General features: G+C 43.6%; 1 protein-coding gene across 1 annotated transcript; it reads right to left on the bottom strand.

The window, feature by feature from the left end:
• greb1 (growth regulating estrogen receptor binding 1) lies at positions 1 to 25,732 on the bottom strand. Its single transcript, XM_076737412.1, has 34 exons — positions 25,642 to 25,732; positions 18,199 to 18,359; positions 17,956 to 18,063; positions 17,335 to 17,511; positions 17,060 to 17,242; positions 15,596 to 15,709; positions 15,073 to 15,210; positions 13,151 to 13,312; positions 12,882 to 13,004; positions 11,631 to 11,816; positions 11,350 to 11,486; positions 10,770 to 11,046; positions 10,521 to 10,649; positions 10,242 to 10,436; positions 9,564 to 9,761; positions 9,265 to 9,439; positions 8,890 to 9,073; positions 8,627 to 8,763; positions 8,161 to 8,512; positions 7,492 to 7,607; positions 6,782 to 6,987; positions 6,046 to 6,658; positions 5,628 to 5,784; positions 5,430 to 5,532; positions 5,084 to 5,239; positions 4,843 to 4,979; positions 4,578 to 4,739; positions 3,361 to 3,565; positions 3,047 to 3,209; positions 2,795 to 2,913; positions 1,296 to 1,528; positions 1,012 to 1,212; positions 739 to 877; positions 1 to 402 (listed from the first exon to the last, which is right to left on the bottom strand). Exons 2-34 carry the CDS (start codon positions 18,350 to 18,352, stop codon positions 239 to 241), a joined length of 6,003 nt encoding a protein of 2,000 aa, XP_076593527.1. The 5' UTR covers positions 18,353 to 18,359; positions 25,642 to 25,732; the 3' UTR covers positions 1 to 238.
• Positions 25,733 to 27,195: the final 1,463 nt, after the last annotated feature.

Raw genomic sequence — 27,195 nt, 5'->3', positions numbered from 1 at the left:
AATGCATATGTTCAAAGATCACGACCTTTCCAGGATGAGCGTGTCCGTCTTGATGTTGGCAGCCTAGAACTGGACCTTACCTGCAATTCCTACTTAGTACAGCACAGCCCGCTGTCTTCTGTATATCTTTCATTGTCCATTCAGAACCTATGTTAGTGTGTAAAACACATTCTGGTACATTTCTTCTCTTTGGCAATTAAAGTGATTTCAATCCTGACTGAGACACTTTGCATTTCACTCATATGTGTTTTCCAGTCAGGAAGAAGAGGGGACGGTCTTCCTTGGCATTGGCGGTCTGGAATTCGTCGCTGAGCCTGAACCTCCACTCCTCCTCGAGCTCAAGCCTGCCCACCGTCTGCCTCAAGGAGCTACGATCTGCACTGATGACACACAGAGTCGCACCTGCAGGGAGGCAGACAGGAGGGAGAGGGACAGAGACTTTAACTATGACATGGAAATTAAAATGACTTAAGGATGCCATCATCATAAACAGCATTACCTGTCTTTTATTAGTAGACAGTACATAGACACACAGGGGATATTGGTAGGGGGAGTGTGTGACATGCGGTAAAAGTGAACTGAACCAGTGACGTTGCAGCTTCATAATGTTTCTTCTTCCCATGTTAAGAAAATGCAACATGTAGCACATTCAGGCATTGACACTGAGATCCAAGATGTCATGCGATATGGATATGGTTATATATTTTTCCATTGCCTGTATTTGGTCTGCCTTTGTACCTTTGAGGAAAGAGAACTTCTTGAGGAACCCAGGAGTCACGAAGGAGTCGGCGAAACAGAGGAGAAGGCCACTGAACAGCAGTCCTGTGGTGCTGATGTTGACAGAGTGAGGTCTGGAACTCACAAAACAAACCGTCACCTGCAGGAGGCGAGAAGAGTGTGACGGTTACACACTGTGCGCTGGAATCTCTGTGTATGTGAACCTATACTATTGTTTAGAGGTTAATAATTTACCACAAACAAGGAGTGTGAGTGTGGGTGTGTGTGGAATACCTCAGGTCCCAGGTTGAGATAACAGTCCACGGACAGGACAGGGTGTGTGTAGTTCTTGGTGCTGAGTGGAAACAGCTTCTGGCTGGTGTGTTGCAGGTATTTTTCCAGGAGGAGCTGAGCTGGAGTAGCCAGGAAAAGGTGCTTGCTGTCTGGGGCACAGACGTACTGCGAGGGCCCCACTGAGGTGGGAACATCTGTCATCTGGAGAAATTTCAAAGTTTTATTTAATAACTTTTGATACCATAAACCTTGTGGCTGTGTTTTCATGTGTCTTCAGCATTCACCTTGGTCTTGATGATGAATGTCCTGTATCCTCCTATTGCGATCTGCTTCTTCATGACGCTGAAGCTGTTGAACCGGCAGACGAGCAGCCCGGCACTGTGCAGCCTCAGGGTGAAGTCCACATCGTGACAGGTGAAGCGGTTCTGGTCGTACTGGACGTTCTGACTGCGGTCCACATTGAGGAGGAGGAAATCATGAAGGTGACCTCTGGAGAAGGGCTCCCTCTGTTTATTACCTGGAGGAAACAAAATAAATTGCAACTTAAAATTTCTTTTAACTGCAGTTAATTCTTTATTCCAGAAATAATATACATGCTTCTCGTGATCCATTAAATAGTGAAATAACTCAATCAAATCAAATCTTCTCAAATATACGACTTAAAAAATAACAGATTCAGTCAGCCAAAGCATTTTGTCAGCTGAGGCTGTGCATTGGATAATGATTTGTTTGAAGATATGGGACACAGCTTGGAAAATATCAGCCCAGAATGTTTCAAGGCAACTTAAAATATTACATTCTCAGTGAGACTGTGTGTGTGTGATTACACTTGATGGTCATTTTTGAGGTTGGAATTAGTTAAATTACTGATATTATGAGCCCTGTGAGGTAAATATTTTCTGTTATTTGGCAGAGTACCCTACTTAAAAAAATGTTGTGTGCACAATGTTATTTTTTTGAAAATGGAGGGGCTAAAAAATCCGTTTTCCAAATACCCTGCTATGTGTAAACGTAGCCTTAATCCTCACAGTATAACACCAAGTCAGTTGAATCTCAGCGATATCAATCTGTCCATTGAGGAAGCACAAGTGATTGGGACTCAGTTACACCTGTTTGGTGCAAATGAAAGTGCCAACAGGTGCAATGGAGAGACAAAATTAATACAACCCTCAACAAGGGAATGGTTTTGCATGTGGTGGTCACAGACAGTGGCTCTCTCCTTATCCTTCCTGGCTGATTCTTCTCTAGTTTTGAGTTTTGAACATTAGGCAGTACCTGTGGCCCAGTCAGGTTGCACAGGGGCGCCCCGTTCTCTTCACGGGTGAGAGCAGGTTCACACTGAGCACATGTGACAGGCGTCAAAGAGTCTGGAGACGCTGTGGTGAATGTTATGCTGCCTGTAACGTCATCCAGCATGACCGGTTTGGCGGTGGGTCAGTGATGGGTCGCACAGACCTCCATGTCATAGCCAATGGTATGAGGATGAAAATCCTAAGAGTGACTGTCAGACCTTAAGCTGGTGCAGTTGGCCAGTTTTTACTTTGATTTTCGGTGTGATTTTGAATCCTGCCCTCGGTGGGTTGATGCTTTTGGTTTCCACTGACTGCGTTACATCATCTTGTTCTCCACAAATTCTACAATGTACATCAGTTAAGATTTTCAACTTGAATAATTCATTCATCATGATCCGATGTGTGATTTAAGTGTTCCCTTCATTTTTTTTTTGAGCAGAACCAAAATGGTTCTTGACTTTTCAAGGCTTCTGACATCATGAGCCCCTGACCTGTGAGTCCACGGCTGCCCCACTTCCTGATCCCACAGAGTCCGTAGTGGGCCAGGTCTGGACAGGCCTCCATGTGCTGTAAGACCTGCTTCAGTGACACAGCGTGCTCCACGGGACCACTGACAGCAAAGAGCAAACAGTAGCTATGTTAAAACCAACTCATATAATTATTACACAAATTCTTACTTTTACTACAAGCAACAGCTATTATGTCCCACACACTCTTCATATAAATAATGTGTCTGTATGTACTTGTGTGCGTCCAGGTCCACTGCATTCCACATGACACAAGAGTCATCAGCCAGGATGATGAAGGGCCAGACGTCACCTGCTGGGCCCCCTCCCTCCAAACGACGACTGCGCTCCAGCTCCAAGTTGTGATATGAAAGCTCTTTAATCAGAAAGTGAGCCGCACCTGCAAGATAATAGGGATTAAAGTGGTGGATTACAAAAAAAAACAAAAAACAAAAAACAATTTATGACATTTTATTGCTCTGTGTCCACGTGACTGTTAGCAAGGAAAGAATCCCATCCCTAAATATCTAACTGTGGTAGCAGTAATGTACCTATTCCAGCTCCATTGAAGACAGTGGGCAGTACCAGCATGATGTGGTTAGGCCAGTACTTCTTATACACAGCCATCTCGTACTCTTTGACCACCAGGATATGTAGATGTGAGGCTCCATCCATAGCATGGTACAGGTTGAACAGACCGTGCTCATGACGACCCGTGGTTGGGGTGAAGATTGGACTCTTGATGCAGTCTGGGCTCTGAGGAAATGGAAGAAAATCAGACTCATGACTAAATAATGAAAAAATATAGCATCAACATACATTTGCATTTCAACATAATCTCAAAAAGGCAAAAAGGAAGGAGAAAGTCATGAAGCACCGTCATCAATGGCAACACATAATTCAACTGTTAGATATAGAATAAGTATTAATTGTGGCTGCACTCAACATTTCTCTTTATTTGGTGGTCTGTGGACCCCAGGAGGTCTACAACGATACAGGCTGCAGAAAGTGAACATCAGAGGAATGATGAGGATATGATCAGATGTTTTGTGGCTGGTGTGCTGGTCAGAGGCTGTGATCTGACATCAGAAATACTCTGAGAGCACAACTTTTATTAAAATAACTGTGGATCAATGGCTGACAGTAAGCCATTCTCACATCAGGCCAATTTGAACCATAGCGTGACCTGTAGCACCACCCAGTGGAGCTACAGGGTGTTGCACTATGGTCAACCTTGAAATCACTTCTTCAATGCAACCGTAATGTGTTGTGGTGCACTGTATGTGTCTGTACCTACGACGGACTAACAAAAAGAAGACTGACTCTGATAAGGTTTCTTAATATCAGTGTTCTTTTGCAATGTTAGGAAGGCTCAATGGGTAATTCACACCACCTTGTATCTGACTGAAATTTTTGTTTTTATTATTTCTGTCATATCTGAGCCTGTGGTGAGACTAGCAGTCATAGCAGCATTTTCCTGTATTTACTGTTACATCTAGTAGGGGAATATCTACTAGCTGGTTTTCAAGTTCTTTCTCTGGCTCATTTTTTATTTGTTACAAAGCTTTTCTGTCACTTTCATGGGTATAAACAAGTGCAACACCCTGAAAAAATTGGCTTTTGACACCATCTTCAAGTGTTTGGAGCAGCTACTTCTTTCCTAGCATAACCCGGTCCATGTTCTTCTGCTTTATTATTTTTCACTCTGTACATCTGCATCTGGAAAAAACGAACTGCTACTATCTGAGTTCACAAAGGATGGACTTACCCAGTCAGAGGTGAGGGGCAGGCGCATGCTCTCCAGCTGGCCTCCTGGTTGGCTGAAGCTGAAGTAGTGCTCCTTAGACTTTGGGATGATGAAGTAGAGCTGGATCTCTTCCCCAAGCAGTAGATGGGTGAATGTGAAGGCATGCAGTGTTGACTCATACATCTGAAAGTAAGATTAGAGGGGACTTACAACATCACCTGTGACATTTCAAAGGCAGAGTGTCAGTGTCAGCCATCATACTTTGTGTTTGCTGTTTTTGGCTGACCTGGTATCTGGGGTTAAAGCCTAAATACTGATGACACTGTTCACAGTGGTGGTAGGTGTTGTAGGCTGCATATTTAGACAGCTTGATCCTAGATGTCCGCCTACGTAGGTAAATATCCTCCTGACGCACAGGGTTTCCTTGGAAAGACACACAGGGACAAAGACAGATTAGGACAATAGCACAATACAAAAGATTTGTTTTTTATATGCGACACACACTGATTTGTTCTCACTGTGCCTACCCTCAGCACTGGGTTTATATCCAGGGTTGTAGACAGAGCTGATGTCATCATATTTGGGGTCATGGAGGGTGTAGTCAAAAGGCATCGTCTTCATAATGTCTGGGTTTGGCCAGGAAGCATTGGCTGGGTGGTACTGCACCCCATCGGCCTGGGCACCTAATCACACAACACATTTACAAGTGTATGAGTTCACAGCACGGTGAATCCTGAAGATTAGGATTTATTGTGGACACACAGCAAAACATTGAAAAAACAGAAAATAGTTGAGGAAACAAAAAAAGTAGAAAATGTGACAAAGGTATTTAGAAGCCTAGACCGTGTGATGTACTGCTGCACATATACTGACTGTAGTTGATGTCTTCTTCATCGTAGATATCCACCTCCATCAGTCTGATCAGCATCCGAGACAGAATACCCAGAAAGTGCAGGTATGCTCCTGTCTTACCCACCTGACCGTGGAAAGAACAGAGGGAAACAAATGTAAGGATAGAACACGGCATGAGCTTGAGTTTGAATAACAGGAAGAAATGAAGACAGAAAGTACCTGTGGGGGTCCGCTGAGCAGCAGCCTGCGAGGGTGAAAGTTGTCGCTTCGTCCTTCGGTCCGATTGCTGCTGTCCATGTGGTACGAGCAGGGGACTGTCCACTGCCGATAGTACAGGGACTGTTCTGTACATGTCATCATTTTACTCAGCAAGGGCCTGCACACAAAAGACACAGTTCACTATCACATTCCTCCTGGTGAGAATTACTGCGTCGGAGTCTTTACTGGAGTCTTTACTGGAAAAAGAACAAAACTAACTAAATCAGAAGCACATTAATAACTTATAACACTGATTTCATGAAAGTTCTAAACAGCATTAGCGCTTGCAGGTGGAGTGGTGGTTGGTAAATGGTTAATCTGCTTTTATATCTATAATATCACACTGTACGTAGTTGTGTGTAAAAAAAATGTGCTTTACCTGAAGCTGCTTGCCCATGCAACAGACATATGTGGCAGGAATGAAGTACATCGTGGAAGCCCGCTGCTGTCACTGGCTGTGATGATATCGTAGAGGGCACGGGGGAGGAGCACAGAAGGCGGGCGACTCACTCCCCGCGCCCAGGAGCAGCTCATATGAGGAGAGGAGGCTCGTGGGGACAAGGAGCCGGAGGAGGTGGATTTGGAGTGCTGGCGGCGGGACTGGGCAGGGGGCAGTGGTTGAGGTTGAGGGTGGGGTGTTTGCATCTGGGAGAGGGACTGGTGCTGGGGAAGCGTTTGAGTGTGAGGCTGGGAATTTGTTTGAGATAACGGCTGATTTTGACCCTGAATTTGGGTTTGTGGCTGCAGCTGGGAGATCGGCTGAGCCTGGGAATAACTCGGGGTTTGGTGGTGTGGTGTAGGTTGAGGATACAGAAAAGACTGAGAGAGGGGCTGGGGTTGAAGTTGAGTCTGTGATTGCAAGGGAGATTGTATGGTGTCCATCGTCCCTTTGTGGACATTTGGAGAGGTGGTGCTTTGGGCAGGGAAGGGATCTAAAGCACCACTGTCTGGGCAGGACTGGAGCTGCTGGCTGGATGACAGAGGGGAGTCCCCTGGAAATGGAAGGAGGAAAAAGGAAAGAAAGAGAAAACAATACATAAGCCACCAAATCAATTAAGATATCCCTTCAAACAGTGTGTGAACATTTTCCACAGTTCATGTACATCTCATCTCACCGTTCTCCTGGCCCTCCTCCTCCTCATTGTCAGTGCTGCTGAGCTTCTCTGCGTCACTCTCCAGCAGGTCACTTCCTGGTCCGGGGTTGTGTGGGGGTCGTGACTCTGCCCTCACGAGATAAGCAGCCAGTCCTAGCTCTTGTTCGAGTGTGGTTCTCTGAAGGTAGGAGCAGCTTATCACTCTAAGATCACAGTACTTCAACGACCTGTAGGCAGAATGAATTCATTTTAAAGGCAAAACACAACATGAGAAATAGGGTCAACATTTTAGTGTAAAGATATCACCATGAAAATTCTGTAGTTGATAGCTTAAATTAACACAATTATTTTTTGTACTAAATTTGCACTAATTTGCAAATAAATAAACACCTAAATGTGGATTTTTGATGGTTTCTCTCAACTAATCTGAAAGAAGATGTGTTATGGATGCAAAATTGCCCAAAATCTCAACACTGGCCAGTGCATGAAAGAACACAGTATTTCCACCTGTAGTGTCTCCCATTAAACTCTTATTACATTTAATAAGCTATGGTGTTACACTTTTGTGTGAAATATTAGAAGATTGATAATCTTGATGCTGCTACACATTAAATCTATTTTCACTCAAAATGAATACTTGGTGAGACTACAATACATGGAGGGTTTGGAACAAAGGGTTCAAGTTTCAGGTCAAAAGTCAGGGAGCTCGGATCAGAACTCAGTGTATGTACCTGGGCAGTGATTCCCCCAGTGGTTCAGCTCCTGACAGGATCAGGATGCAGGGAAGAGCCTCCAACTCCAGGTAGGTCTGAGGAACCCAGTCAGCATCCTGGATCTTCAGCCATGTCTGCAGCACACAAGCACAGAAAACACACAATGTTCAAAGTCAGTTGGTGTCTTCTTCTTTCTCTACTTGTGAATTAGCCCATTAACCCTTAAGTCACCCACCTCTCCACACACCACTGAGGAGGTGGGTGAGAGGAGGATGTTAGCTGACATCGATCATAGACAACCCATCCCACCGCCTGCATGACAGTTTTTCTCATTTCTACATCTTAAACCTACAGTTTTTTTTTGCACTTCTGTTATCTATGCTAATATATGCTCACATTATCCAATACACCTGATGCAATACAATTACAACAATTTTTAATTTGTTGTATATTTTTTTCAAATGTGCAGTGGTACAAACACTGTATTTATTTCCATATTGGAAATTAGTATTTTTATAATCTGTACATAACATACATATACACAGTTGATTGTTATTCTTTTTCCTGTTTCCTCCTTATCTTGACCCTTCTGTGCCACTGGCTTTGCTGCTTTTAATGTTTACTGGCTGTAATGAATTAATTTCCCTGACATGGGATCAATTAGATCTTGAAATGATTTATCCCCACCTTGATCTGATCAGTGAAGCTCCGTCCGATATTCAGAGCTTGGTTTGGATTCCCCAGTATAATTTCAAAGCTCTCCTCCAGACCCAGCTGCCTCCTAACTCTGGACAGCCGTCTGTGGGCCCAAGCTGCAAGAGCCAAAGAGGGGATCCGCAGCAGGACCATGTGACCATGGTGGGCGGGACACTGCTGGGCAGCAGTGAGCAGTGATTGTACAATCTCCAGGGTCTCCACAGAGGTGTGTTTGTGGAGATTGTGGGAGCTGTCAATTTTGCCAGATGCAGCCATCAGAGCGACGCAGTAGTGCTGGATCACAATTGTGGTCCGGATCACAGCACTGTGCAGTTTAGGGAACCTGGGAGACAGAGATTATAAGGCTCTTCTTGCTTTACTTTTTGTGTCAGACAGCAAGTAATTCAATTTTGTTTGTGATGTTTGTGTAGATTAAGCATATGTGCATTTGTGCTACCTTTCCTCCAGGGCAGAGGCCATGCTTTCAAAAGAGGAATCATAACGCATCAGAGGCAGGCTGCTCCCTGAACGGGTTGACTCTAAAAGCTCTGACACACCAAAGTACCGCGTCCTCTCGTGGTACAGGTCCACATCCTACACAAACACACAATGTTACAGGTACACAAACATTCAAGTGCAAACTCCCACTCAATCTCCAGATATGTGCCACTAGTGTATGCTAAATGCAGAGAGTGTATCACACACAGATTTCTGTCTTACATTACTGAATGCAGAGGGCCAGTGGATCTCATTGTAGGGGCTGATGCGGGTATACTGTGTCTGCAGCGCGAAGGGGAAGGAGGTGACGTGGAGAATTAGGATGTTTGGGGCATCTCTGACCTGTCGAGAGTTCAGCAGCTGGTCCACCAGACCCAAACTACTGTCTGAACTAGTACAGGACGCACTGAGTGAGAGAAAGAGACAAAGACTCAGAGACAGAGAAAATACATTTGATTGCTTTGTTGATGCTCTTGTTGTACCAAGGTTGCAGAACAATGTGGAACAATATTATATTGTGGAACAATAGCAAGAGAACACAGTGATCATTCTGCATCACTTCTCTCATTTTTTCTCTCACACACACCAAACACACACCTATTAATATCCCAGTGCGCGTGGTCATGGACCAGGATGTAGAGTGTGTAGGAGTTGCAGTGTGCTTCCTGGATGAGGTTGTCAATTCGTGCCTGAGCGCTCTGATCCATCTTGACCACGTAACGCTCAGCTTCCCGCTGAGACACACACTCCTGGTCTAAACCACCAAGGACACCTAAGAGAGAAAGAGAAAGAGGGTGGTACAGGTCAGCATAAAAACTCATCAACATGTTATAGGCACACACTGTAGAAGAACGACTAAAAACAACTGGTGACAAAGACAGAGCCATGTAACTAACCAGAGCTCCAGAGATGGAGAACAGTCTGCTGAAATGTGACCTCAGAGGGCGGGACCAGGATGAGGAAGCTGACCCTGTCAAAGGAGCCAAGATCCAGGTTCTGTGTGCTGGAGTCTGCTATGGCACAAACATGGGACAGCAGCTTTCTGGCCACTGCTAGCTGGATGGGCCGAACCTCACGCCATTCTACGGAGTATTCTACACGTACAAACACAGATTTATATCATCACACTGAATCAAAGATTCTTTAGAAACAAGAGGATTGTCCTGGTCTCAACTCTGCATGTTTGCTGTCTAAAGGAGGGGCAGAAATGAAACTATATGCAGATGTAATCTTTGACAATATTTCCATGTTCTACTTGAAGTCAAATGAATCCCAGGGGAGAGTTGAATCAGCAAGCAAACAAAAGGCAAACTGAAGACAAATACAATGTAAGTACGGCTACTGCAAATGGAAAGTCTTAAACTTAATCTGTGTGATATTAGGTAGAAATGCAAAGCTCAAAACTATGAACTAGTATGGATTACAGCTGTGGGAAAACCTGATGCAACCTGTACATGAGCTCTGCCCGAAAAGATCAGTAAATCATCTCATCCACACACTAGTTCAAAGGGTGTTTTCACACCGTGGTGAGGCAAGAAAAGTAATTTCAACACTTCAACCTGTCTGTTTCTCACCTGAACAGGTGTCTTTGGGACTTGAAGCTCTCTCTTTAGGGCTGGGTAAGTCTTTTGAACCCTGCGTGTGTGAATCCTTTGGACTGTGTGTGGTTTTAAGACTCCTCTCCTCAGCTGATTCCTGACTGCTGGATAAGGGAGGTGGGTCGTTGCTGTCCACATTGGCACTATCCAGCAGAGAATCCAAATCACCATCTGAGGAACAGAAAGATGCACATTAATATGCCTGTACTGCACACACATACGTGCACGTACCAACAAACAGACAGTCGCACACACCTTGTCCGAGGGAACTGCAGAAGTGTATGAGTTCCTGGGCAACACCAGTGGAGAGCTGGTGGTTGATTTCTTTTAGACCCTCACTGGGAGAGTACATACTCTCTGCCAAGGCACGACACTGGTGTTTACCTACACACACGCACACACACACAAAAAAAAACCTTAATTAAAATGTTGCGTTATTCTGTTTTGTTTAATTCTCAGGAAAACTTTAAAACATTCACACATATATAAAAACACAACTCCCACCTGTGACTACCACACAGGACTGTGTTTCCTGTCCTGGTGCTGTGACAATAATAACCACGTAGTTGGTGTTTTCAAGCCGTCCATCCATTAACCTGCTGAACGTTTGGTGGATGCCTTGAGCCAAAGATCTGATATGCTCCCCCAACACCACCACGCCCTCTCCACAGGATGACGCTGCCAGCTGGGCGAGCCAAGGAAGCTGGCTGGGGGTCAGGGGTTGTTGGCTCTGGGGAGGCAATGAGAGATGCTGGGGGAGCCCAGGCAGGGTGGACGGGGTCTGGAGACAAGAGGAGGAAAATTTGCTCATTTATACTTGTTATCTTCATTGTCTTACTCGTCTCGTCTTACTTGTCTCGTTATCAGTATTTGTTTCTGTAATATGCAGCATGTAGAGGAAAGCATATTAAGTTAGATGTAATGGGAGGCAAAGTAACACATTGTGTGGTGTTAAAAGGTGGGAATTGTGAATTTGTACAGCATTTTGTAAATACTCAACATAAATATTAAGTCCTCTCAATGTTTTTTGTTCTCTCAAAATCAACATTTTACAATAGGATCGATGCCTCGCACGCCGTCTCACCTCGATGCCAAAGTGCCTCGCTTGGGTGGCTGGTGTCTGAGGCTGCTGGTACTGTCTGATCTCGCTGAGGTGGGATTCTCTCCATGACCTCATGAATATCTGCTCCAAGTCCTCTATCAGGGGCACCTGGTCAGGGCCTTGGGTGAAAACAGGTGATTAACATTTCATAGGATAGCTTAGCTGAACATGATTCAATAACTGTTATCCTGTTTGCCTCCTAGTGGTCCAACTGGACCTTGCATGATTACAGCCTTTACTCTGGAAGAAGGTTTTATACTGACCCAGCTGAACAAGGTAGTAGACTGTGAGTAGAATCTGCATCTCAGTTGACAGCGGCTGAATGGGTGATGGTCCATAGTGCTGGTAGACTCTGGGGAGTGTCTGGGAGCTCAGGTAACAACTCTGGAGCAGAGAACTGACGAGCACTTCACTGACATTGCCAGTCAATTGTGGGAGTGGGCCATGACCTGTGTCAATGAGAGAGATGAATAAAATAGAAGAACACACTGATGTGGCTGAGAATAACTTGGGTTTGGGGCTGTAGCTCAGGTGGTCGATTTGGGCATTAACCGTAGGGCTGTTCATTCAGCCGATCTCCACCTCCTCCTTCTCCTTTCCACATGGCAAAGCGTCCTTGGGTAAGATACTAAATCTCAAATTACTCCCGATATATGTGGATGGAAAAGTTTTGGACAAAACAATCTGCAAAATGGATGTAATGTAATGAAGGGATTGAAAAGCACAAAACTTTGACTGACAAATGCATAGCAAAATGATCAAACACTTCATAAAATGCTGCAGTTTGACAATTACCATGTATTTTGGTGATCACCAGTGTCTTGTATTTGTTTCAGTTACTGTGAGAAAGTCTTTGACTGCAACAAACCCTAAAAGATTCCAGTCAGGTGCTGAGAAAATGCAGTGCTATCTGTTCCTAAGGGAGAGAGGGACAATAGTAGGGATAGGAATATGTGATGGGAGGCACAAAGAGCAGATATAGTGGAGGAAAAGACAAGAAATGACAAGGTGGGTGGATGGTCAGGTGAAGGGCAGATAGGTGATGAAGGAGGAGTGAAAACAGTAAGAAATTAAAAGTGTATACAAGATATACAGGAGGTGACTGAGGGCATAGAAGATAGAGAGGGATGAACTGACAAGTGGTACAAAGGGGTGACATGGGTGGAGGGGATAGGATGAGGGGCGGGCAAAAAAGGCTGAGAAACAGCCTCGGGTGTTGGCTGACCTCTAACCTGTGAGGAGAGGAGAGCTAGTGTGGCCATCTGTTGGGTGGTCACTGCAAACTTCACCTGTTCACCTTGAGAAAGGCCAGTACTGATAGCTGAGTGGAAAACGATCACCAAACACCAACTAGTCAATCATGACTTGGACAGATTAGTTAGTCATCTCTGTCACAGGCACATCTAATCTAATCTGTAGTCTACAACTGTGTGTGCTGTAGGTGTGTGTGACTTGTGATGAAAAACAAATTGTATCCTATCATCATAAATCACTGAGATAATTGGCCGTCTGACCTTTAAAGATTACTGGTTGCAGTCTGCAGGTGTGCAGCAGCTGATCAGGGATTGTTACAGACAGCCCTGGGGGAGAAATTGGGGTTAAGGACCCCTGCGATGAACTCAGAGGTGCTGCAGTCTCTGGAGAACAAAAACAGAAATACATTTACATTCACACACTGACACAAAGAAACCCCGCAGGCAACACTCAAGTGTCTAATTTATACATACAGCATCAGTGTTTCTCGCATTATCTTTTCTGTCTATATATCTCTCCTCGTTTTTACCTGATCTGGCTCCATTTGTGATGACAGAGGACACAGATAATGTTGATAAGGCTGATGAAGACGGTGGTGTCTTCACAGTGGTCTCTGGCAGATTGTTGGCAGAGGACTCAGGCGACCAGCCCTTGTGCCTCTTTTTTGGAGGTCCGGCATTTGCATGGGGCCCTTGCAGGAAAGAACATCACAGAGCATATTAGCTTCAAAGTTTGTAGTTTAAGCTTTTAATGAGTGCATAAATATTAGATCCCCCCCCCCCCCCCCCCATAATTTACACCTTTTCTGCCTTTTCCCCAGCTAAAGGATCTTGCTGCTGCTCATAAGTTGCTGCTCCTGCTTTAACATTTGCCATTGCAACTTTATTTGTTGGGTTGATTTAAAATTTTTCGCTTTCTTCAGTGTCACATTTTTCTTAAATTTAGTTGGCTTTAGAAATGATTTCCTGTATAGTAGATGATTCACTTCAAATTGTAATGACCCACAAATCAACAGAAAATGCACCAAATGAAGTTGTAGGTTGGACTTCTGTTGATACAGTGATGGAAAACAGTTGTACTTTAGTCATACATTAACCTGTCTGTTCCTCTTCCTCCCTGTTGAAATGCAGTAACAGGGAGACACATAAAAGGTCCGCTTTTTAAAAGGGCCATGAAAAAAACAACATCAACAGGAAGGAAGCTTTTCATTCAGCGAGAAAGCAGGAAAAAAGATGAGACAGAGAGGGAATTTTACAACCCTGGTTAATAGAGGTGACAGACAGAAGGAGAGGGAGGGAGAGAGACAGAGAGACAAAGGACAACCCCCAACACACAATGCAGCTGGCTGGCTCCTGTATAGCAGTGGTGTTACACACACACACACACACACACACACACACACACACACACACACACACACACACTCACACACACTGTTAGGGCTACTGATGGTGGGAGCTCTCTCTTTCAGAGGTGTGAAGAAACTCAGGGGAGGGGCTTCATGACAACAGACCCAAAGTGACCACGTTTACATGCACACAGGAATAGATAGGTGAGACATCCGGTTCAAGCAGGAAGTCAGATAATTATGATACACAGCAATACATTATATAAGTGTTATCATCTGTTGTTATCTTTACAAACCACATTAATTTTCATATTTCACAGGAATTTAAGTTAATTATTGAGGATCTTATTTGTGATATTTCAAATCACCTCAGTCACATTTTTTAAGTTTATGCAATTGATCTTTGGTCCTTGTGTATAAGGTTGGTCATATAAAATAATCCTGTCTTAATCCCTCAGAAGGAACATTTGCAATAATATGACAATGCCAGATTTTAACAGTGTCATCTTGAGAAGATGTCTGTTTAATACGTCTGACTGACTGTTGGAGTGATTTTTATGGGAAAATAACAGGATCCTTTCATCAAAACTTTCAATAAGTGCCGGACATTTGTGGAGTGAGGTGCATGTCTGAGAGGGGCTCAGGTTTCTCATTTAAAAGGGGCTTCAGCTATCAGCTATCAGCTTCAGCCCCACAAAGCCAGGAATAATATGACTGCACATGCACTTAAATGCAGCAAACGATTCCTCCTTTCCTTCTCTCAGCAGGCATGTGGGGATGTAGAAATCAAAGTGCTCTGAATACAGTTTGTTTATAGTTCATAAAGTTTTTTTTTTGGGGTGCATTGTAATGTAGTCATATACTTTAAAATATTCATCCACCAACCCCACTAAAAACATTAAGACAATTTCTAACTCATCGATCAAACACCTTCATCTTCAAGTTTTCTCACTCACACTGTTGTAATTGGAATTAAGTATAGCTTCAATAACACAACTAAAACAAATGCGTCAATCTTTTCAATTCCATGTCATATATACTGTACACATCCTTATGATTATTATCTGGACTACAGAGCTGAAGTCCCGGCGCCCGGTCTGTACCTGTGGCTGAGGGTCTCCCCGGTCCTGACTGATTCAGAGGTGGCTGGGCGACGGAGGGAACAGCATGGCCGCCATTTGTCAGCGGGTGGGGGATGTCAGCTATTTGTGGCAGACCAATTGGGTCCGCGTGTGATACTGCTTTTTTATAGACAGACAGACAGATAGAGAAAATTAATTAGTAACATTCATATCAGTGACTTTTTAATAACAACAGAGGCTTGTCGATGATTGTTACTTATTGTCGCCAGTCTTTGTTGGTTTAAGTGAGCTGCAGGTCTCTGTCAACAGTCTACACTGCTATTAATGTTTAGTGCTCTCCAGGTCAAACAAGAGTCTGCAGTCTGTTTGAAACTGTAAAAATACTTGTCTGGTCCTGAGAATCCAAACAAAAAACCACTGAACTGAACAATTTTCAACAGGAGCTCAGGTTTTCACTCAGGCACCCTCGGATTTGACATTCAAGCGTCTCCAGATTTCTGTAAGTTCGTGGTGTGTTAATTGTTTAGCTTTTGGTGTGTGTTACCTGAGTAGCTGCCATGTGTGTGTGATGGGTGAGTCAGTGCCATGTTTGGTGGCTGTTCATCTGATGTCACATGGCCTTCCGAGAGGTTGGACCCCATCTGTCTCATCCTGCCATCTGAAACACACACAGACATGAAAACTAAGTAATCTAATATCCAGGGAAACAGACACCTGACAGTAGCTAGGTTACTGCAATGGCTACTGCCATGTTACTCGATGTCTGTGTGTGTGTGTGTGTGTGTGTGTGTGTGTGTGAGAGAGAGAGAGAGAGAGAGAGAGAAAGTAATAACAGATTCCAAGAGGTAACCTGTGTAAAGCCTGGGACCCACTCTGAACCATGGTCTGAGGCAAAAAGACCTGTTCAACATCCATAAAACTCAGTAAACCAGCTTCTTGACACAGGCTGGACTTAAAAATAGTGCACAGCTCTGGAGTGTTACAAGTAGAACAGCTAGCCCTGCAGCAGCGGAGGAGTGAGTGAAGTGAATGACGCGCGCAAAGAGGGATTTTAAAGTGACAGCATGTGATAGATGGACACTGCTTCTGCGTCACCATCAGTCTGAAGGAACCACATAATATACTTCACACTTTCTCCTATTTCATACCCCTCTCATACCGAAGCAAGGGTCCAGAAAAAATCCATGTTTTCTTTTTGACAGGAATGAGTCAAGACAAGTTATCCTTAGTATGCCCTGGATGATGACCGCACACTGACTTCACTCAGGTTTGACACTGAGCGACTCGTACAATCATTCGCAAATGAACTGTTGTTACTGAGAACAGTTTAACGAAGTGTTTACAAAAATCAGTGAAGCTGATGAGATCAAACATTAAGTATACTGTCTTTGTACTGTTTTCAGCTGAGTACATGTAAAAAAATTACCAAATTATCATGTTCCGTTTTATCTGTCTCTACGTTGTGGGAATCAGGGTTGTAGATTATCTGACGGATGGCATGATTTCTGTTCATTATAACCACACACGGACCCCACGCTCTGACACCTTTCACACTAAACTCATAAGCTTCACTCTTGTCCTCCCAGCTAAGAAGACCCAAGTGTAAACAACAGGATACGGTTTGAAACATTGAGAGAACACTATATCTGAGGTGGTTAGTGTCCTTTCTCACAGGCCTTTTCACCAGGTGGGATCCTTTCACGCCATTTTAATTTGATGGGGTACCTCCAGGCTGTGGCCTCTGTGCACACTCTGTACTCTCACCTTTCACCTGTCCTTAAGGCTTTAGTCCCTGTCCATCTGGTCAGACCTGTACACTCAGTGTTTCCCGATCAATACAAGTCAGATTTTTAGACTTTCCTTAAGCATGGATTGTGTTTGATGTCATGTAGACCATTTTATTCACATCTATCATACTAGAATATGATTAAAAATGAGTGTTTGTACCACATTTTAAATAAGAGAATCACTTCAGCTGCCAAATACGACACATGTATGCCTCTCTTACCGTGTCCCCTCCAGCAGATGGGAGCTCCTTTGACCAGTATGCCCTGGTTGTTTCGGTACAGATGGTACTTCAAGTGCTTCTGTTTCTTGGGCTGTGTGCTGAGCTTCAGGTTAATGTGGTTGGAGAACTCTGTGAAATAGCGAAAGCCTTTCTCTCCACAGCCCATACAGTTCCCTGAGAAGCCTGGAGGGAGCACACGTACAGAAAATATATGATTACAACTGCTGATACAACTGTTGATATTGTCCTGTGCCTCTGTGAGTCTCCTGCCTCACCCAGCAATGCATTGTGACCCCGTTCATCCGGCAGGAAGCGGCGGTCCACTGCACACACCAGCAGGTTCTCAGGGAGGGACGGGGACTTCACCCCGACCAACATGAACCCAGGGGGCACATCCAAGGGATCTGATGCCAGCGAGGACAGACGCAGGTCCCTACCTGCCTGACAGAAGCCTGTGGGGAGGAGAAGACAAGGATGGGACTGTCTTTGTCACAAAATGATCTGACTTTCAGATTACTCTGTCCTACTGTAGCATAAAAAAGGGCAGTGATATCTAGTTTACCAGCATATTTTTATGCTTCTCATCCATCCTTATCTGTTGTCACTGAAATTTCTAGTACAGCTGAATAATTAATTAATTAATTTCCTCCCTACAACTATAACACAAGACCAACCAAACTCGCAAACCACAGAACTGATTACTGCCAAACTGTTTGACTACACATCCATTAGAATCCACCACCGACCACACTCAAACCTAACCATTCATCACTTGCATGATGGTCTGTGTGCCTGTTTGGAAACGCACCTCTCCTGGTGCAGACTGTGACTGTGCTGCAGAGCGAAATCAGAATGAATGTGGCTCTGGGGGTGTATTTTCTTGCATGTGTACAAACCATCTGTGGTGCAGCATCCCTCAGGTGGGGGCTTCATCTGATAGGGTATTGAAGGGCTGTTAGACTCTGAGCCATCTTCATCATCCTCGTCATCATTCTCTGTACGTCCTGTTCGGGACATAGATGAAAAAATCTACAACGTTAATGGGGAACAAGAGTGACAAACAGGTACAGAGGCAATTGAAATGTCAGGATTCATATTGGTGGAAATGAACACTTCTCCTTCACATCCATGTAACCCACCATCATGCGCCAATGGCTGCTCTGTTTCGAGGTACAGCTGCGAGAAGACAGGTCGAGGCACAACAGTGTTTGACCTCAGCGATGCTTCAATGGAGTTATGGAGGACCTCCTCAAAGCGCGTGGTCCGCAGCTGGCCCGCATAGGAGTTCCCCATGAGTGTCCTGCCACAAACACAGTAACCTTGTTTTGGATACTCGACAGATATTCGCAAGCTAACCCTTTAACCCTTTAACCCTTTACCAAAACCCCTTTGTCTTTTGTGTCTGGTTTAACTTTTACTGCACTTTACAGCTTTCACATACTGTAAATACAGATTTACCAGCCTTCCATTCCGTTATATTGAATGATTTAGTATTGATATATAGCTTCAGCCTCAGCTTTAGAAAGAAACAAGAAAAGCAGAATTCATCCCAATAACATCTGACCGACACGATCCTTTGGAGGATCAACCATGACAGTAAAAAGAACTCTGTGATTACGATAAAAGGTCTGCTGTTTACACTCGCTGAAGCCCTCTGACAATAAGAATAAATGTACTGCTTAAAATTGTCAGGTGTAGGCCACATACACACACACACACACACACACACACACACACACACACACACAGAGTCATGGAGACATCTACATCTATGCACTGATAAATACACAGAGAAAAACCCTGAAATCCATAAACATATCTGCTGACACAGGAGCAAAGAGACACACACACACACACACACACACACACACACACACACACACACACGTACATAAACAGTGGTTACTGGTGGATGGCATCTGTCCAGACAGCATGCCATAAAATCAGCTGCAATGACAGAGTCAGGGCACCCTGACCTAGACACTACTCCTCTTTGTTTTTATTCTCTCTCTCTCCCTCTCTCTCTCTCTCGCTCTTTCTCTCTCTCTCTTCTCGCTCTCTCTTTTTTTCTTCCCGGTTCAGCTCGCTCATCTCGCTCTCCAACAGATGACAAATGCCCAGAGAAAGCAATTCTTTCCATGCGCTTTTTCAAAATGTCCAGTGAATACTGCTGTTGTTAAAGTTTATCACCATAAACAAATTTGCTGTAAATCATTCAATCCTATGTATTTTTCCTGTTGTCACCTTACAGGGCATGTAAAAATGATGGAACATTTAGGATTGTAACAGTTTTGTTGTTTTGTCATAAATAATTGTTTTATTGTTGTAGTTTGTTTGTATTCATTGTTCTAAGTCTGTTGTTCTGAAAACATGTGCCAAAGAACAAATGAAACGAAGAAACATCTTTGAACAATACACGATGAAAGAGTGCTGTATCATTTGTTTATCCCTGTGCCATGCAAAACTGTGAAATTGTTAAATGATTGTGTAGAAAACACTGACAAGGGTCTAGGACAGATTTTTGTCAGACCCAAAGATGTGTTGTACAAACAAAGTGGGTCACTGAGGAGGGAAATAACAAGGTTGGACTGTAAACACCAACTTAATCCATCCCCTCTAAACCTTTGACTGCCCATATGCTGGTTGCTACGCATGCACACACACACACACACACACACACACACACACACACACACACACACACACACACACAAGAAGCTACACATGACTGACAAAACTGGAAGCAATAGGCTCAATGACCAGTCGGCAACCTGCAAATCATCTTAATGAACACACGAGCCTGTCAGATTACAGGCTTAAAGCTGTTTGTGTTTAAGGCTTCAGGTTAGCAGGACTACAGCTTGCCGACAGTGAGTATTGTGTCTGTTTCAAAACCACAAGTCCTGCAACCAACATCATTTCAGGCTGTCAAAGTCAATATTAGTGGAACAGCAGCACTTTGCTTAGACTGAATATAACTGCACACAGATGAGTGAAACACAAAGCTCAGTCTGTCTTCAAAGTGATGCACTGCTTTGCTCATGCTCAACTTTGCATTTCATCTATTGACAGCAAAAACAAATCAAAGGAAAACATTTTTTTGCAGCCAGGGTCACCATCCTTCTTTCCTAACCAGTGGAGCTCAGGAAATCCTTTAATTTGCTCTCTCAACCAAAAATTAATCTTCATTTTCTCAGCAGCACCACATTTGCATGACATCTCAATTGTGCCTGTACCCATGTTCCGTTCCACTTGGAGCACTTGCTTTCAATCTTTCAAAGCTTTTGATAAATGCATTAAGAAACTGTAAAACCTTGAATTTACTTTAATGAAATACAACATGATAATAATAAGGTAATGTCACCGAACTGAGTTGCTCACATAAACTAATGAAATTGTGAAGATGTTCAGTCGGCAAGAGTTTCAGCAGAGCCATCTATGGCCCTAAATTTCCATTCATTTCCATTCTGCTTTGCCAAAATATAAATTTAGCATTCTGTGTGTGCTTGTTCTGATGGACAACAGTGGAATACTATGCTGATAATTTGATATCAATAGTTGTGGAATTTATTTGCTTTACTCACCCTTGGGGAGTTTATTTTTTCTTGATCTCTGACAAAAAAAAAAAAAAGTCAAAGCAAAGCATCAGCATTTTCTCTAGACATCTGCAGGAAATCAAATGAAGTGAAACAGGCCAAGCCCATTCTCCTCTTCAAATTCACGTTGGAGATGAACACACACACACAGACACCCTCTCTCTTTCTCCCTCTGTCGCAAACACACACCTTACCAGCCACCTTCTGCTTCCACACTTTCATATGTAAAGAGGCAGCGCAGGCTTTTAAGGCCATGCTCCACTTTGTAGACAGACAGAGGATGGAAGACAAAAAGCCCTGTCATAACACAGCCGGCACTGACAGGAAGTAATCACACCTTCTACCAAAGAGCAGACTGATCTTTTTACAACCTGAGAGCGAGGAGATGTGGAGGGAAACTGGGAGAGAGGAGATGAAAGCACAGAAGGTGTATTCTGACTTTTATTGAATCCTGACCAAAGTCCCAAACTTCCGACCAACAAGTAATCAAATCACCAAGTACAACAGATCTGAATATGAAGCTATTTCACTTGTTTTTACTGCCGGGTTACTGCTGGAGGTAAGCTGTTTTGCCAAATATTAATCAAATCTCTACCATGAAAGGGAGACGTTTCTGCAGAAATTACTGATTCAGGATAAAGTAGATGGTGTGTCTATCAGTGTGCTTTAAAGTCAAAGGGCTGTAAAGAAGCACACAAAGGAACCTCCTGCTGTGATTTGTATTGTTCAGCCAAAATGTCCACTTTAAGTACTCTTCACGGTGTTGCACAGATCCTGAATTGATCTCTGAGGAATATCTGTTCCTCATAAAACCTGAAGGAACCTGTGGCACATAACAGAAGACACGCAGCAGAGACGACAGAAATGAGCAGAATGTACAAGTTCTCATGAAGCTTTGTTGATCTTTTCTCTTCCCATCTCCCCCACCCCTTCCCCTCTCGCTCACATGGAGGTGGGAGATCCTTTCATCTCTGCCCCTCCCCTCTTCTTCTCTGTCTCTGTCTTTCTTTCACCCCGGGGAGAGAGACACCATTGTGGTGTTTTATGACCCCTTGGACCGCCTTCCCACCACCAGCCACAAACACCCAACCTCACACATCCAAACCTGTAGTTAGGATCCTTCTAAACTCTGAGCTCCACTCAACCCACAGATCTCACTACCACATCATGGCTTTCATACTAAGTATTTCAACACTTTTAAGGAGTTCTTATGAAAATATTTGTCAGGATATTATGGATTGACTGTCAGATGGTCATAGCTGAACAGGTAAGACATCAATGCAGACAGGTGACAAATTTACAGAAAAAACCAACATGTGAGAAAGGTGTTGGGTCATAACGTGCTGCCAGAACTGCTTCAAGGCGCCTTCATATTGATTCTACAAGTCTCTGGAAAGCTACTGAAGGGATGAACATCACTCTTCCTAAAGATATTCCTTCATTTGGTGTTTTGATTATGGTGGTGAACAACGCTGACCAACACGTTTGTCCAAATCTACCATCGGTGTTCAACTGGCTCGAGATCTGGTGACTGTAAAGGCCTTTGCAGACGATTCATGTCATTTTCATTCTCATCAAAGCGTTCACTGAGCCCTCGTGTCCTATGGATGGGGGCATTGTCATCCTGAGAGACCACTCCCATCAGTATAGAAATGTTTCATCAGAGGATAAAGGTGATCACTCACAACTTTGTGCTGACTTGCAGTGACTCTTCCCTCTAAGGACACAAGTGGACCCAAAACATGCCAGTAAAAAGCCCCCCACAACATAACAGAGCCACCGGATCCCCTCACTGCAGGGGTCAAGCATTGAGGCCTGTACTGGTTGGACTCATCTGACCATATAACTTTTTTTTTTCCACATCTCTGCAGACCATTGCCAATTGTTTTTGCACCACTGAGCTCTCCAATGTGCATTCATCTTTGTAATGAGAGGTTTATGCACTGCAACCCCACGATAATATCCCACTCTCTAAAAGCACGGGTGGACTTGCATCAAAGTCCAAGGATTTCGAAAATGCTGGCTCACTCGACTGGAGTGAACTGAATGAGACATGCCACAGCTTGGCTGAGAGTCAGTTTGGGCTTTTAAGGAGGGGGAAAGCACATCGCTGTACAGGAAAATGTGAGACAGAATGCAAACAATAGTTATTTTATCGCAATTACCTTGTTTTAATAATAATTAAAAATAAAATTCGATTGATAGCCCAGTCCTTACCACAGAGCATGATTGACTGTCAATTGCTTACCTGTACAATGCAGTGCACCTCTGTTTAAACATGTGCATTCACTATGTTTCTCTACTCTTATTTATTCAGGTTTTTTCTAATCTACCATACCTCTTAAGTTTATATGAGTCAGTGTAATTCAGGAAATAATGGAGTAAAATTGTATGCTACCAAAGATATTGCTTATAGAAGAATGTGTGATGGGGAGATGTGATGTCCTGGTTCATGCTGCCACACCTCATCTATCAGGCATACACACTGTGTTCTGCTCAGCTCCTTGCTAATTTATGCAAACCCACATATGCGCTCTCTGCTTTGAGGGCATGAGTGTTTTAGTTTGAGGGATGTCTCATGGCTGCAAAGGTCAGAGGGGATTCCAAATAACAATGTTTAAGTCAGACTTTGATGTGGCCTATACTTCTAATACACACGCACACAAACATATGTGGATGCACACAACGCATACGCACCCACACACATGCTCTCCCATGGACTCAGGCTCAGTGCACACAAAGGGCTTGTCTTGAGGGGTCAAAGGTCATCCTGGGAGAGGTCAGATAAGAACCCCAGGCTCTTTCTCTGTTGGCCAGGCCCACATACCAGGCACACACAAACACATCCAGCATCCCTGCTATTCTTTGTTTCAGTTCAGTCTGACAAGCAGGGGTGCAGCGTCCAGCCTCCACCCCAGCCCACCCTCCATAGCTGCTCATATTACACAGACACACAAACACATGCAGACATGCATGCTATGCAGTTAAGTGAATGCATTCATGCAAACATGCTCAAAACTGTTCGCGCGTGTGTGCATGCGTGCGTGCGTGTACGTGCTTGCTCTCGCTTACATACGTGTGTGTGTGTGTGTGTGTGTGTGTGTGTGTGTGTGTAAGAGAGAGATAAGGCAGAGGAATGCCAAGCAGTGTCAGCTGGTCAGTGCAGCATCTCTTTCAAGCCTGAACAGTAGAATTAAAACTTCCAGCCTTGCAGATGCTCTGTGATCACTGACCCACAGCATCACATATGCAAAGCAATGTCAGTTGTACACATACACACGCGCACACACACAGCGGACCCTTAAAGGGCTCATCGCTGATCAGTGACCCACATCAAATGCTCCCATTCACAGTTTGCTCCACAGAAACTGGATCGATGGCCAGCCACCCAACTGGCCAACTGCTCAGGCAGCCATTCAACAACACATCCACACACTCATCCACACATACTGAAATCACCAGCCACTCAGCTATTCTGCCAGCTCTGTCACACCCAAAACAAAGAATTTCTAACCACCATCCTGCAGGCAGCCTCCAACTAATCATGCACAAACATTTCTTTATCTTCCTATACATGCCTGTATAAAGATATGATCTTTACAATGTGACTGTATTCAGCATGGTACAGTATAGACACACATGGACAACAGTGTCAGCGGTGAGCTGTGGTGTGACAAAAAAGGCAAATACAGGCTGTCAGTGTTCACATACTCTATCTATACTATACTATCTGCAAGAGTTGGTGTAAAGAAATGGCTGGAAGGCACTACAAAGCTCCAACCCTGAGTAGTCACCGTCTGCTCTGCCTGTCGGTTCACTATCTTGCTCCCCGTCCTTGAGCACTTTTTTCTCCTCTTCTCTCTATCTTGCATAACTCCAGGAAAACTTGTGTTGTCTACAGGCATGCAAGTCTGGCTAGAGGTGTGCCTCAGTATGGTTTTAAACCCTTCAGCTGCAAGAGGTGCCAACTGGATCATGAGCCGAAAGATCTCCATCATCCTGCGTCCCATCAAGCAGTGTTTGTGTGATTCAAAACATCTTACAGCTGATGTTAGCCACGGGAGATGTGCAATGTTTACACACACGGCTTAGCATTGAATGCCAGGAGTGGAATCAGGAGTCGACGTGGGTTCATGCACACACTGCGTATCCACACTAATTGCAGCAACTCCAGCTTTCTGTGTGTCTATATGTTCTTTCTCAAGTTCTCAAGACAGCGCGCTGGTTTATTTAACAGCCCTGAACACCAGGGCGATTACAACAACACTAGGGATAAATATTAAAGGACATATTAAAGGACCAATCAGAAAATGAATTCATATAGACATATCAATATGCTGAAAATCAGTACCATATATATATAAATCATTGCTTGAGGCAAACACACACTGAAATCACTACAAACTTGTCTGTTAGTTGTTTTTAGTGGCAGCCAAAATTGCTCTGCTACAATAGCGTTTAAGAATACATGAGATTAACAGGAATCATACATACTGGTAATGGAGAAGTCACGAATTGGTGTAACCTAGTATGTTACCCGTTTACAACAAGTTAATAGGGGTTTGAGGAAATGTACCTTGTTTTTCAGGATTTACAAATTAGCCAGAAAAAACGGGGCGACATTTTAGTGGATTTAACAGTCAGATACACAAGCTCCACATTACCTAGTGAGCTGTTCTTCAAAGCGTCGTGGCCATGAAAGAAGATAAACTCGAACAAAAGTGCCAAAGATCGATGTATACCACAGGTTTACTAGCAAAACAGCCACATTTACCAGGTAAAAGCCCCAGCTGCACAATTTAACCCCCCTCTCAAACATTGTTAGCAGCGATCATTTCCCGTTTCCTAACAGCATCAGCAACAACTGAGCGCACAGCGAAGCTCCGCTTGTCATCACCAAGAAGCCAGAGAAGGTCGTTTTAATGTATATACGGTTTAAATGTAATAAGTTATGAAAAGCCAAAAAAAAATGGCAAAGTAACTTACCTCTACAGTCCAGCGGGAGAAGCGCCGTAACTACTCTTCATGAGGAAACCGCAAGTTGATCCTGCGTGCTGTCATCCTGTCTCCGGCGCGAGATCTATGACGGGGTGTCGCTCGTGTCATCACCTCTGATCCTTAGAAAGGAAAGCCCCCCCCCTCCACAAAGATGGTACGGTCCGAGCGGACTCTTTGTAACAACTTACTGCGTTTTAATCAGTCTCTGCAAAGGTAACATCATATCCTAAATCATTCACATCGTAGTTGTGTTATGACGATGAAAAGAGCACGCAACAATTCAAAGGTGGAAGACAATGTCCGTAAAAACCATAAAAGTTGTGTGATACATCAGGGATTTATCAGGATTTATGATAAATAGGCGACGCTTACAAATAAGATACAAAGCGTCAAAGTGGTGTGGCTGATTGTGATGTGGCCTATTCTTGTATTTCTCACAATTTAGTAAAAGCATCTCGGTCTAAAATGAAATCGAGTGTAGATTTATTTTCCTTTAACTTTTAGCACATTGTCAGTTTTGTCCCTGTTCAATTTGTAGACACCCTTGTGTTAAAAGTGAATCAGACCCGAAAGGACAAGAGTTCAGCCGTGGACCAGAGCAGAAACGGTCTGAAATGACATAGAAGCTCCTCCAAATAAAACAGATAAGCCTCAGACTCTTTTAGAAAATGTTTTGTGCCAGATCAGTGAACACACCGGAAGAAAACTATGCGATCATCATGAACAACTTTTTCCTTGTAGTCTAAACCAAGTATCCTGCTGCTTAACATGAGGATGAAATCACAAATAGCTCGAAACAACAGATTTAGCACTTTTTTTTTATGTAACTTTACTTCAATTTTATTTATGTTAAAGGATATTAAATCTTATGAAATGCAATTACAGTAATTCAAACAAGTCAGTTTTATTTACGCATCCCACATGTACAAAATGTGTCTCAGTACGTTTTCAGCTTCAGGTGAGGAAAAAAAATGTTTAGTTTAATAGTTAATACTCAAGCAAACCACCTTCCCTGAGACTGCTACAAAGAGCAACAAAAAAAAGGGAAAAAAAGGAAAAAGAAAGGAAATTGTACCGCTTATACCGTGATTTGTGTCCGTTACATCGACCAAATTAAAATTGTTTGACACTTTAAATCGACGCTACTTATCGACTCACATAACTATGTATCTGTCGCCCTCTACTGGACAAAAATGGACATTGCGTGTTAAAGCGGGAGAGGAGATGAGAGGGACTGCTGATTGTCCAAGTAATCCCACAATATATTGTCAAGTCATTTTTACGATAAAGTCGGTCTGCAATGGTGCTAATAAAACTGTTTTTTACACCAAGTACTCAAAAATGTGGGCAATTTTTTGTCATGAATATCCACATCATATTTTAGAGTTTAGACACATTATCCTTTGACACATGAGATGACTATGCCTCTTCATCCCTGTACAAATAGCAAACCTGATTCTGCAGGGAGTGAAAAAGAAACCTGCCCACATGGGCAGAATTATGAATATGTGACAAGAGTCCATCACGGCCTCAGTGGAGAGA

The sequence above is a fragment of the Chaetodon auriga genome, chromosome 1 (assembly GCF_051107435.1).
Source record: "Chaetodon auriga isolate fChaAug3 chromosome 1, fChaAug3.hap1, whole genome shotgun sequence".
Lineage (NCBI taxonomy): Eukaryota > Metazoa > Chordata > Actinopteri > Chaetodontiformes > Chaetodontidae > Chaetodon > Chaetodon auriga.
The sequence above is the reverse complement of the archived record's forward strand: the minus strand, read 5'-3'. Positions and strand labels throughout refer to the sequence as shown.